The sequence below is a fragment of the Pleurodeles waltl genome, chromosome 7 (genome assembly GCF_031143425.1).
Source record: "Pleurodeles waltl isolate 20211129_DDA chromosome 7, aPleWal1.hap1.20221129, whole genome shotgun sequence".
NCBI lineage: Eukaryota > Metazoa > Chordata > Amphibia > Caudata > Salamandridae > Pleurodeles > Pleurodeles waltl.
The window spans coordinates 199,259,061-199,278,082 of NC_090446.1; the positions used below are offsets into that span (position 1 = coordinate 199,259,061).

Genomic DNA, 19,022 nt, shown 5'->3' on the forward strand with positions numbered 1-19,022 from the left:
TGTCTCGCTCTGTACCTCTAGCGACATGATGTTTCTTTCACTAAAGTCAATCTTTGTCGACCAAGAAGCAAATGAGGCACCGACTTTGGAAAAGTCACATACTCCCAAACTCATAATTCACTTGCACATTTAAACAGATGGGGGTGCCTCGTAAGCATCCAGTTAGTTAATTGTGCAAGATAATTATGTATACTTCATTGTGACATATTTGTAGTCTACTAATGTGTCTGAGAGTTCTGATGTTAACGAAGGCTGCTGTGTAAGCTAAAAGAATGATCCTTTAAATTGAAAGGACAAAGATGGGTCTATTCATTAGACTTCAGATCTTAATGTCAAAAAGTACCATATCTTAAAATGGGTCAAGTGAGTTATGATTGGCGAAAATTAAATCTACACCACCATCCCTGTGTAATGCAAGGGTGAGATTTTCACAAGCTTAATGGGGACCCAAACTAACTAGCAAAAATGTGGCATCTAGAATGCATGTTCAACTGTCAAATATGAACCCAGGAGGGATGTTGACGATCTCAGGTGATTTACTTGTCTTCCTTCATCTGCATGGCACACCTCAAAAACTTTTAGCTTGTCTGCACAGTGAGTTTTCTTCTAAGCTGGGTGCTTGGGCTTCTTTAGTCGCCATACAACTGAAAATATGTTTCTTTCAATGGAATGGGTTGTGTGTTCTGCCCAGAGTATGTGTACATTACAATAGCAGGGTACTGGTTAGTCCTGCCTATATTCAGTAGTCTGTGCTAAAAGTAATTAAAGACATCTATTTTAAAAATGAGCTCCTGGTGTGAAGAGCTTTACCAACAGTAAATGAACAGATAGCTTCTTGTGTGATATAAAAAGATGACTGACATTCATCGAAATAGTTGACTACCTTGAATTGCTTCTGCTTCTGGACACTAAATTGGCCAAATGCAGTATTATGTTCCCAAGTTCTTTTCAATGGCTTCTCCAATACACAGTAGCCACAGGAAGTCTTCATTAGAATCTGGGTTGTGAAAGCCTCCTGCTTTGGAATAGATTGGTCCTTTACCAATATTTGCTGTACTTTACCATTGCCAACACAGTGAGCAAAATCTCAATAAAGACACTAAGGCCAATATTTATACTTTTTTAGCGCCGCAATTGCGCCACTTTTTGATGCCAAAACGGTGCAAACTTACAAAATGATGCAAAGGGGGCACTAAAAAAGTATAAATATGGGCTTAAAGATCCACGACTTGTCTGACACTTGCTTGCTTACCTGGTTAGGCTGGTTAGATTTTAGATTTCACCAGAGTATAATAATTTCCTGTGCTGAATCAGGGGTCCTCTAAGTTAGACAGCAATGCGTTTCAGGCAGGTGACACTGACACTTACAAAGCCTTAGCACCATTTTAGAGGCACCAGGGGGGCATATTTATACTTTTGATGCAAAACTGCACCAACGTAGTTTTGCACCAAAATGTTTAGCACTGGCTTGCGCCATTCCTGAGCACCAGCCAGTCCCATATTTATGGAATAGCAGAAGCCGGTGCAAAGGGTGGGCTGGCGTAAAAAGAAAATGACGTTAACCGGGTGGGGCTGGCGGTATGGGAGAAGAGGGTTTAGCACCAAAAAATGATGTTAGGCTGGTTAGAGTAAAAAAAGATGACTCTACCCGGCCTAGCATCATTTTCTGATGCAAAACCATTCATACCACATGACTCCTGTCTTAGAGAAGACAAGAGTAATGCCCACCACCTCAATGGCCAGCACAAGGGACAAGTGTCCCCTGGGCATGGCCACTGCACTCTTTGCATTGCAGGGGGCCCCAGGTTAGGCCCCTTATGGCTCTTTAATTTGAAAAAAATAAAATTACTTACCTATACTTACCTTACTTACCTGGGATGGGGGTCCCCCATTCTCCGGTTTCCCTCTGGTGTTGGTGGGGGTTTTCCTGGGGCTTGAGGAGGGCACCTGTGGACCCATTCCATGGTGTTTAACCATGGAAATGGGTCCACAGGTCCCTCAACGCCTGGTCTGACCCAGGCGTTAAGTGCAAGCTTTGCACCATTATTGAGACCCTCCTCCCACCCATGCGTCATTTTAGCATGGAGGTATAAATATGCCATGTTAGCACCATTTTTTAAATGGGAACACCTATCTTGCATCTCATTGACGCAAGATAGGTTCATGTATTTAAGAAATGGTGCGAACTCCAATATTTTTTTGTGGCGAATTTGCATGAAAAAAGACCCAAGAGTGGCGCAAATGGGGTATAAATATGCCCCAGAGTGTTAAGTCAAATGAAAATTGCACCTGTGTCTGGAGAATTTTGATCTTGCAGTTTTTTGCTCAGACACATCAAGTATGCATAAATATGATTAAATTACCTCCAGAACTTGGCAAGCCTCAACTGCAGAAACGTCTACTGTTTTAGCTATGGATGGAACATTTGTCTTTGGTGACTCACTAGAAACTGTTGTAAGCCAAAATTCTGAAATTAGTTTTGAGGAGTCTACTTCAGAACACAGTGCAAGAAAAGTGACCAAGAAATATTGGACTGCTCAATGATCCTCATATCCAGTATCTAGATTACTTCACCTATAAAGTTGTTGATAATCTTGTTTTATATGCTTCTCAACTTGATGTTTGTAGGTATTCTCTTAACAGTGTGCCAAGAGCAAGCCAACAGTGGAGGAGGATCTTTCCCTCATCTAGTGGCCAAAGCATGGCACAACCTTCTCCTGCACCTCAGGATTATGTCATCTCTTCTGCAATTCAGGAAAGGACTCAAGATCTGGTTGTTCAAATGAACTGAGCACTACACAACAGCTAGCAGCTAGTATCTCCAGCACCTTGAGACCCTCAAACGTGAGTTGCCATGCTTTACAAATGACTGAATGATAGATTGATTAAATACCATGGGCATTCTCATTGGAAAGATCAGTCTGCTAGGAAACAGATCAGGGTGCAACTACAAAACAAGCCTACAAGGCAACCATACAGTACCTCTGGTGTATTGCTGTCATGTTTGGAGAGGGAGTCCCTCTTTCCACTAAAATATGTTTGTCAGATGCTGGAAGTTATGGAGGGGCTCACTATCCCCTTCTTTATCAGGTGTCAATAAATTTTGATAGTGGGGTTTTGATTTCTTGATATGAAAGTCACTCCAAAGTTGTTTTATGCTTTTCACGTGATTAGGGCAGTTCATGCTTAATCTTTCCAGACAGGGGAGTATCCAGAGAAACTATTTATTATGTCTGTGATGTTTAAAAACTTTATTGTCCAAGTTAAACGTCCAGACATTTTCCCTTTGCATTAATCTTCCATACATAGGATTGTTTCAGGCATCCTTATTATTGACAACTTTCTTCATACATTAGGACATCTTGACCTGGACCTAGCACATTGTCCATTATGCCACATCTTCAAGGGTTGTTGCTTCCACTGTCTCCAACATGGCTCTGAGGACCTTTTACAAGGTGACCAAGAAAAACTGCAAACAAACTAAAGAAAACATAGTTCTGTGGGACACCACTTATGGTGTATTCCATGGCATCAACAATACATCTCAAGTCTTGTTGAATCTCTTAACAACTCATTTGACTGGAGATGGAAATGTATGGATAACCTTTATTCATCACACATACTTTTAGTGTAGCCTGATATGAACTTGATCCCACATTCACTGACCAATTTTAGGAGGAACACCATTCAACAGAAAAAGTCATTAAATACATCAACCACCACATGTACACCAATGCTTCTGTGATTCACAGCCCTAGAGTACTAGGTGGCATGGTCTGTGCCCAAGAAAATGCAGCTGCTCCCACAGGTGATCTAAAGATCTGGAACATCAACAATGTCCACTTTATTCTCTCAAATGGCATCTCCGGCACTGTCAGTGGCATTAATGGTCTCTCAGTTTAGCCTTATTAATTTCAATTGTCTTAGCAGGTCAATCAGAAACAAGAGCTCTCTTTCATTTCTGGACAACCTCTTGTAGGAAGTGATCTTGCTAAAACATCCTCAACATTTTATGTCAAAAGACTTGTTCTACAAACACCTTTCATAACTTGTAGGCTTCATTAGTGTTCTTGTAATTTAAGGCTCACAATAAAGGAGATATTACTTCCAGGATACATATAACAAACAAGGATGCTTAGCTCTTGCCTGTGTTGTAGCCTTATGCCATTGTCATTCTTCAAGAGGCAGCTCTCGCTCTCTGCTTCACAGTGGACTTCCTCGCCAGTGCCTGCTAAATACATCTCGGCCAGCTTGTCGACCTCTTCCATAACCTCCATCCCATAGTCCTCTTCAGGAAAAATAGGTAACTCCTAGCTCAGTACTTTTTCCTATGCACATTTCCATGCACTTTGAGTATTCATGCCCTCTTAGGTGCCTGATCTGCTTTCTCATGGCAACTGGTCATTGATTTATTTTGTGAATAGTGACCTTCGGTCTAGTAGCAGCATCACCTAACACAGACTTCAGCTAATAATTTCCAAGGATACATCTGGGTAGATGAAATTGACATAGGAATATCATTGCAAATATTAAGCATTCAGGAAAACTGATGATCTGTTCTTCTCCACACTTTGATACCAGTGTCCTTCGGGCAGCCCTGAAAGGCACAATCATGGGGTAGCTTACAATATAGGTGAGCACACTTCCCAAGGTCTCAGGGTCCATCTACAAATTACCAATATAAAAGTAAAGTAAGCTCAATCTCTCACTCCCTTTTAGACCACTTTTCAGACTGAAAACCATGAATTATATGTATGTGTATTATTTATGATGCCCATTCTATGGTTGGCATCAAACCAATATTCAGTGGGTCACAAAATAAGAAACAAGTAATATTATGTAATGGAGAATATACAAAATAAATCAGACATCATAGCAAAATCAATAGGGCTGATAAAGCTAAATGCTTTACAAAACAAGTTGTCAGAAGTCAGGTACCTTTTGCCCTTCATAAAGGTGGGTCAAGTTTACCAACTTATCCAACTTTGCTAAAACCAATTTTACTCTTCCCAACTAGCCTCAAATGCTGATTGCCTGTAGCGCATTAAACATCTCATGACAAGTAGGGCATCTTGTACAATAGGTGCACTATTAATCTTCCAGACACATTTATGGTGAGGCCATTCAAATACAACAATCTTAAAGGTTCCTTTTCAGTTTGGCCTGTCAGCTGTTCAGTTTAGTGTAGGGTCTTTGTTTCATGCAAAGTAGAGAGCACATCTCCAGGTGTGGGGAGAAGGGACAGAGGTTGGCGGGAGAATGGTAGGGGGCAGGTATTCTTTTTTAACATTTGGGATAAGGTGCGAGACAATGTTATGTATGGCTCCCTCATTACCCCTTTTCACATGCAGAGCAGTTGAAAGCATTGGCAGATTATTTTAAGGGATGTACAGGTCATCAAATTATAGATGGGTAAAAAGGTTCACTCTCATTGTCTATTGATGTCCTTCAGACTCCCCCAATGAAAAAAATATATATATATCCAGAGTGAGACCAAAGAGATGTTTTTGTTAATGAATAACTGTCCAACACCCATAAAGATTAACTGGTGTACATGAGCATTCCTTAGTTTTGATATCACTTATAGGAATTATCTTTTCATTTGAAGTATAAAAAGAGTACAGCCTATTATAAAATAAATATGCTAGTTAATCAACCAATATATTCTGTTTGCAAGAATTTAACTATACGCACACATTCTCTACTCTGTAAATCCATGATATATCATTATGTCAATGTATTTGTAGCCACTTTTAGGAGCATTATCATGTATTCTGTACTTTTTAACAACATTTCAGTAGCCCCAAAAAACACCTAAAAATAGTTTTGTGCTTGATAATAAAGAGAATCACTTTATGCACTTCTCATCCCTTTCTGGTTGTGGAATTCACATTTCCAGCTTGACCACAGTGTCTTTCTACTAAAATGTTTAGCATATCATTGTACTGTTAATATGGCATAAGTGCAAGTCAAAAAATTGGAAGAAACAATGAGGTCACAAAAGATATTTGGAGATCAATCAATAGAAAAAATTACGTAGAGAAAAATATGCCCTGGTAGGGTGTTCATTGATTGCTTTCTATTTCTATTTCTATCTTGGGGACTCATATAGCACATGGCTACCTGAACTGAAATCGGAGTTCCACTGGGAGCCAATGCAATACTCTCAAAGCCTTGGAAGCTGAGACATATTTAGGCGTGTTCATCAACAGACGTGTGGCCGCATTTTGTAAAGCCTGTAACTTCCTGGTGACAACATGGTGAGCCCAAGACCAAGGCATTTCCGTGACAGAGACGAGATTAGTTTCATTTCTGAAAGTAAACAGTTTATTTAAAATGTCCATGTGCTTCTCCAAAGTGATATCACCTACCTTGATAAAAAATTAAAAAAAATTGGCCATTACCAGAAGATCAAAAAAGATTCTACATCAATTCCCACACAGGAGACGTTTACAAACAGTAATAATGATGATCTCCAAATGAAAGATGGCCCTATTTTATCTCTGTATCATTTAGTTACATTAGGAATTATAAAAATGCAAAAATATTAATAATGAGAGCAATGCAACCAGGAATAAGACCCAGAGAGATGAGATGTCCAGGCTAACAACAATGTCATATTTTAAAGTACTGCACACTTACATGAATGAATAGAAAGAAGTGTTAATGCTCTTGTCAGAATTGATAAAAAAGGGAGTGGCACTTACTTGTTTTCTTGAGCTAGTTGTACTCTTGCTTCCTTTAGAAGGGATCTTAATTGAGCTGTAGGGCTTGCCCTGATGCTTGTAGCTCATCCTGTCAGGGTCCTGTGGTGTTGAGGGCAAAGGATTCATGAAGAGTATCCGTGCTATTAAGCCATACAAAACAGTGGCCAAGACCAAGGGTATGACATAAAAGATTGTAAAGTCCAGAAAGTAGATGGGTGTATATAGGTTTCGTGAAACCCGGTAACCACAGTTGACTTGAACACCATCTGAGAATGTCACCTCTTTGGTGTCGACCAGAAAGAACCACATCACACAGTACAAAGAGGTGAACATCCACACGAAAGCAATGATCTTCTTGGCCCTGGAGACAGTGCATATAAACTGAGCTTTGATCGAGTGGCAAATGGCAATGTACCTTTCAACTGTGAACGCTGTGATGGAGCATGCTGAGATATTGATGCCAAGGTACTGCAGGTAGGTGATGCACAGACAGCCAGCATAGCCGTAAACCCATGAAGCGACTACCTCAGAGATGTTTGGAAGTCCAGCAGCAAGAAGGACAATCAGGTCTGCGATGGCCAAACTGACCAAATAGCAGTTAGTTGGGGTCATCATATGCTTGGTTCGTAACACAACCATCACTACCATGATATTCCCTGCAATGCCTATTCCACAAATTAGAAGCACTAGAAAAATGGTTACAACTTGCACTTCTAAAGCATTTTGTGGCATATTTTCTGATGTTTCGTTTCCTGATGTCATGTTCATAAGTGAGAACCCTGAAGTGAGTGTCTCGTTGTCCATGGTGTCTTCAGGTTCTTCTGCCTAGGGTTCCTGCGGCTAATGACGGTTGACACTGGGCGGATGTACTCCTATTCAACAAGTTCAAGAATACTGTGAAAGAGAAAGAAATAGAAATACACTTACTTCAGTGAATAAGATCACACTGGGTTTCATATTCGAACTACACAAAACCTAACGCCATAGTGCAATTTCTATAGTCGAAGATTGTTAGTGATTATTAAGTAGGTAATAATAACTATAATTGTAAAGCAGACTCCAACATTTTTCTGGTGTCTAGCCTTTATCAACTGGTGTTATTTATATTCTGCTCATTCGTGCTTATTTTATTGGCCACAGAACATTGAAAGGTTGAGTGGACCCGTCGAAATTGAAACCTGCGATATTCATGATGTACAGAGATCACCACAACAGATTCATTAGTCCGTTGAAATAGTTTTCCAGCTTACAAACGACTCAGCAAACACTACGGGATGAAGTATTTTAATTGAACGGGCCCTTCAAAAATCTCACAGACGGAAAGTAGATTTGCTTGTAACATGTATGGCCCAGTGTCTATTATGCTACTGTACTTTTAAAACATTCTGCAAGTACTCTCTGGTAAAGGTGATCTTAGTTATTTTCATGCTAAATACCGTTGACTTTAATGTATGAATTACTGCTCAAACCTTTCAACCAAGGTGTACTTCTGCATAAAAAAAGTAATGTACTACATGCATATGACATCTCTTAAGCGGTGAACTGAATGTTCTGAAACAGGACTAATTGCTTAATCTGTATATTCATGTAAGAACTGCATTGGGTGCTCGGGGTAGAAAATGCATGGTCATAAATGCAAAGTTACTCTTCAAATATTCTTATAAAATGAGAAACAACACAAGTTTTGGAAAGCATTGAGCACAAGTTCAGTTTTTAAATGACCGCTCCTAATCACAGTTTAGGGAAAATGCAGTTTAATAGTAAATCTGAACATGATAAGTGTCCGGATTCCTAAAGCGCTTAGAGGCATAGAAATGGTGGAAATACGCTATACAAGTCACTTAGAAAAAGTTAAATACTGCCGCGCTAAGAGATATAAATACCAACCCAGGCTTCATCGCTTTATCTCTTTATCCAAATTTCGTATATATATATCGTGATAGTTTCCCTAACTTCCTTTATTAGCCTCAACTGTAAGTCAATTGAAGCAGGTTGCGACAAAAACAATAAGAACTAGCAATTAACAGAACGAGGGAGCATGCACAAACGCAACGTTCAGAGAGCAAGCTCTCACAAAGCATACCAATCAATTAGGGAAAACAAACCTCGGTCCAGTGACTGTACATTACAAGTAAATTACCCTATAAGTAATTTTAAAAATGCCGTTGGTTGCCCATTTTTCTTTACCATTTCTTGAGCCGCGGTTCTTAAAGGGGGCTTTTTAGGCTCTTCAGAGGCAACGCAGAAGTGCTGGATGGCTGGATCACCCCTCTGGCTGCCGGCTGGGCTTCGCCTGTGCAATGTGCGCCGCTATTCAGGCAGAGTCTGTTCAGCACCACAGACAGCAGCATCAAGGCGGCGGTTCCGGGCCGGTCCTAGCGCCTACCAATTCAACACACGTTCGTTCACAACTTCAAAAAGAAATAATCTTACCACATTCGATTTGCATCCGTAGTGTAGCACAGAAGGGAAAATAGCCAAATTGCGTGATGAAATGTTTAAAGGAAGAGCAGAGGAACGGGCCGTCACCAATCTCAGCCCTCAACAGAAACACAAAATTGATTATGCTTGAATAAATCTGGCGTTGTACAGACAGAGGCAGGGGAGCTGCATAATAGGGAAAGGAAGTGTGCGACCCATTAATGTTTGTCAATAGAATGAATACTCCCGTCCCGAAAATAGAACACTTACATCGGACGTGTCTTATCTGTAATTGTGCTATAATTAGGTACCTGTAAAACATGTTAGCAGATTACGAATGTGTATGAAAAGGAACTGCTAGAGCATGATCTTGTGTACTGCTTTTCCTAAAGGATGTCAGAGAGCTATCTTTCACGAATAATTAAGCCCACCAGAGAGCCACACACACTACTCAAGATCATAGGACTGCTGGCCATTGACATGGGCGGAAGAGCAGCTTGATGCAAAGAAACACACTAAACATCATGCTGGCGCAGGTGTTCTAATAAAAATGATTAAGTGTTCACGTATTCTGATTAATAAGTTTATGTAGAAAATGTAATACCGTAGAAAAATAATGCACGCATTTGAAAAAGTAATCATAAAGAATGGCCACCACTGTTAACGAAATGTACTAATCAATGATTTAATAATATGAAAATATTGAGCATTTGTTAGATGAATGTAGTAATATGTCACATTAAGGGTTATGCAGTAAGCTTTAGCTTTACTAATTGTAGGCCTTAACTTAGTGGGTGTCTTGTCCGACTTGCCAGGCCTCATGTAAAAGCTGTATTTCTTAGTGTTAATAAAATGGCTGTCCTAGAGAGTTAAACTGTAATTTCTATTGTATTGTTTAAATGTGCTCATAATGGAAGCTTTTTTAATGAGAACCGACTGCTAGAAGATGATGTACCTCCTAATGCAACATTTTATGTGTAGTGCGTGTGAGACTGACTTTCCCAGGACAAGAACAATGAAGATACTGACTAGACTGGAAGCTGCAACGATATTGTTACCTTACAAGCCGGATGATGAGGACATTGCAAGACAAACCAATCAATGACACATGAACGGAGTAATATTAGAATTCATCAATTTGGGATTTTAGGGCCAGATGTATCAAACCGTTTTACCCATTCTGTGTCTATGGGGAAATGTGTTCGTACATATGGCCCTTAGTTTTATTGGACAAAGTGTGAACTGACCAATAGGGATTTGGGGGGTAATTTTAGCAGTTTTGACTTAACGGGTTTACACTGGGATGAGAGCACGCATTTTTCACCAGACATTCTGCCCATACATTTTGCCCATTGCCCATTTTCTTCTGGCCGAAAGGCTCATTCTTGCCCATATGGTGTCTTGATAAGAGACATGCTTAACTTTAATTCTTAGAGACTTTGCGTTTTCTGAACTTTGATGCTGAATCCTGATGCCTTGCTGATTGACTGATGGCATGAGGACGAAGCCTGCCTCTGCCTGCTGATCCACATTGAGGATAAGTATAATGCAACAGACTGTTGATTGTTATGCATATTTGCTTTTTCTTTCTAGGTACCAACTGCGCTGTTTGATAGAGCCATAGCTAGATGTTTTTCCAAATGTGTGTTATTAAATTGTTTTGCATGAAGCCCAACATGCTGATGCTAATCTGATGTTAGTTAAGGATCCTCACTAAATGAAATTATGATAACAGGGACTAATGCTTGATGAATTTCTCTGCTTAACTTCATGTATATATTCACGTTGACACAGTTGACTTTGCTATCGATTTGCACCATAACCTTAGAATGTGTTGTTGTTCAAGCTTTGATTAGATTACGTTTCTTATGCCACTTTTGACAGCCAGTGTTGTTTTTGGATGTGTTTCATTTGATTTTGAGATTAATCTACATGACCTTAGCATTGTTAATATAGGGATATAAATATTCTAACTTTCACTAAAAGGTATGGTTATTCATGACTGAAAGGTCATGATGCATGACAATTACTGCTTCCACTGATTATTGATTTATTGATTATTAATGATTATTGATTGTTATGTATTGATTGCTGATTATATACTGGAGCTATGGTAAGAACATCTTAATTGCGAGCGAAAAGGTTCATCGACCTATTCATGTCCCCTTGTAAGTTTACTTATTAAGGTCAGACGTGCTAACAGAGATGGTAGCATACTGATGGTTTGTCTCCTTTAGAGCTTGCCATAAGTGTCTGGTACAAAGTGACAGGTGTTAACAGAGGTAGTAAGAGAGACTGATGGTAATCTCCTTAAAAGCGTATCATAGACATGCGGCACACAGTAACAGGTGTTCCCAGAGATGGTAGTAGCTTGACGAGTTGGTCTTTTGAGAGTTCATTATTAGTGAGATTTGGATTTTGTTTTTCAATGATGCTAATTGTGAGAAAATGTTCCCTTGAGTCCAGAAATGACTTTCCCAGATCCTGAGTCTGCTAATGGTTGTTTGAGGGTCTTCTCGCCGTTCTAGTGACAGTGTGAATGAAGTAGGTTGCGCTTGCACAGCTTATGCAAATCGCAGGTGAATTGTGAAGTTTGTGAGGGTTTTAGGGAGTTTGCGTACTCCAAATGAATTTGAAGAAGGAGTGTGCCTACTATCAAGTGTGAGAGTAGGGAAGTCATCGAACTTTATATGTGTGTGGCGCTTTGTGCTAAAAAATTGTCCACGTGGTTGTTGATGTACGGACCCTGCGTGGCCTAAGACTCCGGAGTATATTGAAAAGTGTATGAGACACTTGGTTTTATGTTGTAATCTGTTTGGTCTAGTAGGTTGATCGGGCGTGGTCGACAAGTCAGAGTGTGAGTTCAAGGGAGTGAAAGAAAACTTAGACTGAGATTTGGCGAGTCCTATGTGCACCAGGACAGACACATTGATCAGTTGAGACAAAAATTTGCGGGTCGAATTTTGGTTGCGAATCTGGGAGACCAAGAAAGAAGGAGTAGCTGTAAGTGCGGAAAGAGCCATCAGTGAAAAATCCGTAAGGTTTCTGAAGCGATTGTGTTACCTTTATTGTAGTAAACCAGCAGATTTGTTTTTGGTTTTTGATTTTTTGATTAGTGCTCGCAATGTTTGCATTAGCGCGTGTGAATCAGAGTTTGGGAGGACAAGCTGAAAGACTTTTCAGCCACAGTACATTTGAGTGTGATATCATTGGAGCCACGCTGGGATGGATCGGTTAGTGAGAAGGGTCGCGCACGGATTGGCAGCTGTCCGTGAGAGGCAATTGGTTGAGAACATAGGTGAAAGGGATCTTGGGATTAAAAATCACTTCGTGATTTGATTTTGAACAGTAAAAAGGACCGAAAAGATGAAGTTTTTCAAAGCATTAAAAAGTGCCCTAAGGGGAGATACATACATTACAACGAGTGTAGGCAAGGCTACACCGCCAGAAGGTACACCAGCTTACATTATAATGGAAGAGAAGGGTGTCACGCCATGTCTTTGGCTAAAGCAATGGTGCAAATTGACGGAGAAAAATGGGAACTTAGAGTTTCCTACAAAAGGGACGTTCAATTTGAGGGTTTTCGAGCATTTCGGATGGTGCTGCTAATGCTGATGTCTTAATTATTAGAATTTATTAATGAATGTCTATGTATTTTTGAATTATGAATTCGTAGAAAATAATATAACATAGAAAATAATGTGCATGTTTGAAATTATGACTTCAGAGAATGGCCACCAGTGTTCACGAAATGTGCTAAATAAATGATTAACACATAAGAAATATAAAAAATGTATTAGATTAATGTAGTAATATGTCATATTGAGAGTTATAATTTATGTTCCTGCTTATTAATTTTAGGCCTTAACTTAGCAAGTGTCTTGGCCTAGTTTTGCCAGGCCTCATGCAGAAGCTGTATTTCTTAACGTTTAAGGGAAAATGCTGACAGACTGAACTAACTGTGAACTGCTTATTGTTTTAATAAAATGCTCATCCGAAACTTTCTGTGAGAACCGACGGACAGGAGATGATGTTTCTAGTAATTTTTCATATTAGATGTAAAATGTGCTAGATGTACTTTCCCAGGACGCGAACAATGAAGACACTGACTGGAGAAGAAGATGAAACAATTTTGATACATGATGAGCCGGATGATGAGCGATCGCAAGGCAGACCAATCAATAACTTGTGAAGTGTGAAATATAAGAATTCATAGAATTGATACATGGACACTATTGGATAGAGTAATAATATATGATTAATTGACCAATTGGAATTTGGGGGATAGCTTGGGTGACTTTGATATAACAACGCGACAGAGGGAACTTAGACGGATTGTGAGAATAGAGATCTAGAGTGACGGTGGGAAAAGAAGAGATTTGAGATTCTGTTGTTGCCCTCATACTCTCTGACTGAGAGCCTAATGTGCTGCTGATCGATTGATGACTTGGAGACGAAGACTGATTCTGTTTGCTGACCCATATCATGGATAGGTAGATTTGACCATATGACTGAAATTTATTTTTGTGCCTTTTCTTTCTAGGTACCAACTACGCTATTTTAATTAGTTTCTTAGCTAAACTCTGTTTTCTAAATTCTTGCTCTAAATCATTTTGCATGAAGACACACATGCTGATGCTAATTTGGGTTAGATGAGGGTTTTTCTACCTGACAATTGACAGATTACAGAGAAAAATGGTTGACGGATGTTTTGTTGAACTTTATGGACAGAGCTAATAAAAACTTGGAGTTGATTCTATTACTGATTTGTGCTGAAGCTCTAGAATGTATTGTGTTACAAGCCTTAATTAGATTATGTTTCTGGCATCTTTTGGCTAACTAATATTGTTCTTATATGCATTAGAAATTGATTTTGAGTATTAATCCACATGATTTAGTATTATAACCAAAGGGAAATAAAATTACTACACTTTACTAAAGGTGTGGCTATTCATAGCTGAGAAGTCATGGTGTGTGAAGATTGCTGACTAAATTGATTAATGATTTTTGATTTGACTATGATTATTGATTTTTGGGAAATGATTATTGTGTATTTTGCTACAACTCTGGCAGGATTATTCTAAGCAACTCAAAAGGTCCATCAACCTATTTGCATCTCTCTCTGTAAATTTCCTTATAAAGGACTGACGTGCTAACTGTGCTATATGAATCAAAGCCCCTTCTGAGACCAGCACACTTTGAGGCATTAGCGATTTGGGAGCTAGTAGCCAGGCAGCAACAGCAACTGAAATTCGAAAGGAGGATGAGGAAGGCAGAAAAGACTCTAGCGGAGGCTAGATGGGACTGTGTTCAGAAAGTTTGGAGGATGGAGACTTTGCAAGGGATTAAGGGCCAGATGTAGCAACCATTTTGCATGGCGCAAACTGCGAAATTCGCAGTTTCCGCCACGCAAAACGGGCATCGAGATGCACATTCCCATTTTGCGAGTCGGTACCGACTCGCAAAATGGGAATGCGGCTCACAAATAGGAAGGGGTGTTCCACAAAGGGTGTTCCGCAATGCAGAATTGCTTTGTGACCACGAACGCGGTCACAAAGCAATTCTGCAGTTAGCACCCATGTCAAGTAAGTGCTAACTCATTTGCCCATGGGACCCCTTCCCCTTTGTGAATGTCACCATAAATATTTTTTCAGAGCAGGCAGTGGTCCAATGGACCACTGCCTACTCTGAGAAAACAAAACCAAATGGTTTCATTTTTTCATTTGTATTGCAACTCGTTTTCCTTTAAGGAAAACAGGCTGCAATACAAAAAAAAACTGCTTTATTAAAAAAGCAGTCACAGACATGGAGGCCTGCTGTCTCCAGTAGGCCACCATCCCTGTGAGTGCAGGGAATTGCAAGGGGGTCGCAAATTGCGACCCACCTCATTAATATTGATGAGGTGGGTCTTTGCGACCCCATTGCGATTCGCAGAAGGTGTCATGGACACCATTCTGCATATGATTTTCCAACTCGCAAATTGCGAGTCGCACCGACTCGCAATTTCCGAGTCGCAAAATCATATCTTCCTACATCTGGCCCCAAGTTGTTTCCAGCAATTACGCAGGAGAATGAGAAGGAAGGAAAGAAAGCTACTAGGAAGTCTAACAAAAGTTCGTGCAAGAGTAAGGAGGTTAGAAAGTCTTCTACCGTAGAGGTGAAATTGGACGATGATGAGTTTATTACACAGTTATTGAGAGATTAACCACCGCCATCTACAGTACATGAGAGTGGTCTGAGTCCCATTGCTGATGGACAGCCCCGACACAGGTTAATGAGACAGTGAGTCTGGTTCAGGGTAATACTAACTTGACACAGAACGCAGTGCAAAGTGCCTACCACCCTTGTAGTGCATACCCAGATGTAACCACTACAGGTTCAGAGAATTTATCCTGATGAGCCCATTATGGAAACTACTTCTAACTAATTGGTGCCTACGGAGCCGAGACTGAACCAACTCCAATTTTATTGTCTCAAGTGCAGCCGCAGATAATGCCAAGATTTACTCCAGGGACACAGTCAGATATGACTCTGATGATGATTCAGAATATGGGAGTTACTCTCCCACTGAGCATAAATGCTAGAACAGTCCCAGATGCTATATTGCTACCTACTACTGTTGGTCCAGCGGTACCATTATTTGCACAGAATAAACCTACTGTAGGTGAACAAGGAGCAATGTCCCAGAATATAATGAGGGGAGGACTTAATAAAAATGCTCCAGTAGTCTCTCCTATGGGACAGACGTGTGACAGGTCAAGATCATTGATTCATTAGTTCATTTGTAGCACCTCCAGATACTGTGGCAGAGCCAAACGTTAGTCAGAATTTGAAATTATTGACACCACAGACTCCAAATGCATTTGCAAAGCAGGTGTCACCGGTCCAAGCAAGTAACATTGCGTTACAAGGATTGACAGCTCAGCAGTTGACTGAATGGTTAGACAAGCTGAATACCCCACAGAGCGCCCCTAAATGAGAGGAGAATTTGAATTATACTAGGCTAAGCATGGAAGCGGGTGAACACATTGAGGGAACTATGGGGGTGACTAGATTAGAATCCTACACAGAGGCAGAATTGAGATATTTGTGCCCGAAGATTACGAGAGAAGTGAGCAATGTGTATCAGAGACTAGCAGACTTGGCAGAGAAGTACGGCATTATAAATAGAGAAAACTAAGCATTTGAAAAGGAGTTACAGATTCGATTTTAAGGCTAATGATTTTGAACACATGAGATCTGCCGGAATGAAGGCACATCTTAAAGAATTGCTTCAGAGAACTCAGACCTGGGGAGCATTAGACAAATGGGAACGCAGATGGGTAAAGAAAATAGACTAGAGAAAAAGGGATTCTTTGGAGCTGACTGCAAATGTGCAGAAAGATAAAGATCCAGTAAAGATTTGACTGATGAGAGAGATTCCGGGGGGGAATTTTGTTCATGTCCCTTGGAGCAGAAGTGACATTTTGTCATTCACAAATGATTATCCAAAATTGAGAGAAAAGCCAGTAGAGTGGTATCAGCAGACAGACAGTTTTGTGAAACTTGTGAAGTGTTTGTGGGAGGACTTGAACACATTACTAGAGATAGTAGTTCCAGCTGATCTATGGATTGAGTGCAAGAGGATTGTATATTGGCCAATAAGTGAACCAGAGAGAGACGAGAATACAGGTGCACCATCTATTGAGGTAATGAAATATTACTATAAGGTGATTGAGTTTTTAAAAACGAGAATTTCGGCAAAGAATACTGATTGGCAGAGGATTGACAGGACAGCTCAGGAAGCAAAAGTGTCGATACATGAGTATTATGGGAGATTGTTGCAGGCATTCAAGCATTACAGTGGTACAGAAACAATAGAGGCGAAAGACATGCTTCATTTTGTGTTCAGATTTTTGGAAGGATTGAGGCCTGAAATTAGCCAGATGATTAATTTGATTTGCTGGCAAGCAAAGCCAATTGATGAGGTGTTGCAGTATGCAAAATATTGTAGTGACGAGATTGAGTTGAAGCAGAAAAAGTTGAATGGGAAGGCGATGGTGATGCAGATTAAAGCAGCTCAAACAGGAGTGCAAGGGAATTTTCCACCGCAGTTGCCGTAGCACAGTAGGGAAACATGATGTTTCAGCCCCAGATGAGAGGTAGAAGTCGTGGAAGCAATATGAATCGGGGTCAAGACCTGAATAGTGAAGTGGTACAGAGTAATGTACAGGGAATGGAGAAGCTATTGTCATGTCACATTTTTGGAGCCGTTGGACATTGGAAACGGGAGTGTGTGATGGTGGTACAGGAAGGTGTCGTTCAGCAGAGTAATGATGTCAATTCATTCCAGAATGTGAGAGGACCGAGAGTGAGGGGTCCTAATCCAACTTTTCAGAATAATGTGACTCAAGTGCAACATTTTCAATACGTGCAGCAGGTGCAAATGCCCCGTGCACAAATGTCACAGTTGCAGCCGATACAACAGCAGGTTCCCTTGGTACCTAGACAGCAAATTCAAATACCTCAAGCCTCAATGGAACAACAACAGATAATGCTTTCTCAACAAGTCACAGGTCAGAGGCAAAACAAAAGCAGTAACACAGTGCATCAATTCCCATTACACAGTGAGAATGGAATAAGTGATGACTAGAACAGTGACAGTTCAGATGAGGAGTCTTGTGTGGTGGTGACTTCCCTAGAAGTAGATCAAAGAGGACCCTATGTGAAGGGAAAGGTTATAGGTCACAGGTTTCATTCTTGGTTAACACAGGAGCTACACGCTCTACAGTGACAAGTGCAGAAGTTCCAAATTTGCCCCTTTCACGTAGAACAGTTCAGGTTGTGGGAGTAGCAAATCAGTATTTGACAAACCTGATAACAGATCCAGTTCAAGTTGAGATTGGCAACTTCCGGGGATTGCATAAATTTGTAGTCTGCGATTCAAGTCCGGTATCCCTACTGGGAAAAAACTTGCTCTGTAAAACAAGGTGTTTGATTACTTGTTCAAATGATGGAATTGAGATTCAGACGAATAGTGATGATGAAGAGGACCAAGCTCCAGAAATGGAATATGAGACTACAAATGAGGAGTACCCTTTGATTGAATTCTTCGCTATGTTCACGATGAAAGAGCTTCATCCTGAGCTGCAGAGGATGGTTAAAGAGGAAGTGTGGGACCTGACAGCAAAAGCAGGAGGTTTGATAAAGGGAGTTGAGCCAGTTAAAGTTACTGTGAAGCCGAATGCAGTTTTTCCTCAACTTCCACAGTACCACATGCCGCAAGATGTCCTTATGAAAGTAACCAGATAATTGCAGACTTTGTAAAGCAAGGTGTTCTGAAGGAAGTATTGAGCAGTCCGTGTAATTCACCAATAATGGGTTTGAAAAAGCTATGTGGGAAGGTTTGAATTGTTCAAGATTTGAGAAAAATAAATGAGATTGTGGTCAAATGTTGTCCCGTGGTGCCAAATCCAGCTGTGATAATGTTCCAGATTCCATGTGATGCCGAGTGGTTCACTGTCATCTATTTGTCACAAGCATTCTTTCCTGTGACTCTTCATGAGGACAGTCAATTTCTCTTTTGTTTCAAATCCCTGGATCGAATTTATTGCTGGTGCAGAATTTCTCAAGGGTTTTCAGAGTCACCTTCCATGTTCAATCAGATCTTGAAAAATAATTTGGAGTCATTGGAATTGCCTTTCCAATCGACCTTGTTGTAGTACATTGATGACTTACTGATTGCTTCTAAAACAAGGGATGAGTGCAAGTTTGATACGATTGCCCTGTTGAACCATTTCGGAAAGAATGTTCATAAAGTGGCTCCCCTTAAATAAATTGCAGTACTGTCAGAAAGAGGTGAAATATTTGGGTCACCAGATTGAGAAGGGTTCAAGAAAGATATCCAGGGAAAGG

The 19,022-nt window shown here is 40.3% G+C and overlaps 1 protein-coding gene across 1 annotated transcript in view; it reads right to left on the bottom strand.

Moving 5' to 3' along the window:
- The window catches only part of LOC138303966 (thyrotropin-releasing hormone receptor-like), a 562,233-nt gene extending 553,222 nt beyond the window's left edge, over positions 1 to 9,011 (bottom strand). Inside the window, exons 1-2 of the mRNA XM_069243570.1 lie at positions 8,895 to 9,011; positions 6,708 to 7,601 (exon numbers count right to left, since the gene is read on the bottom strand). Of these exons, the coding sequence (XP_069099671.1) occupies positions 6,708 to 7,511 (804 nt within the window). The 5' untranslated portion in view covers positions 7,512 to 7,601; positions 8,895 to 9,011. The remainder of the gene's footprint in view (positions 1 to 6,707; positions 7,602 to 8,894) is intronic.
- Positions 9,012 to 19,022: the final 10,011 nt, after the last annotated feature.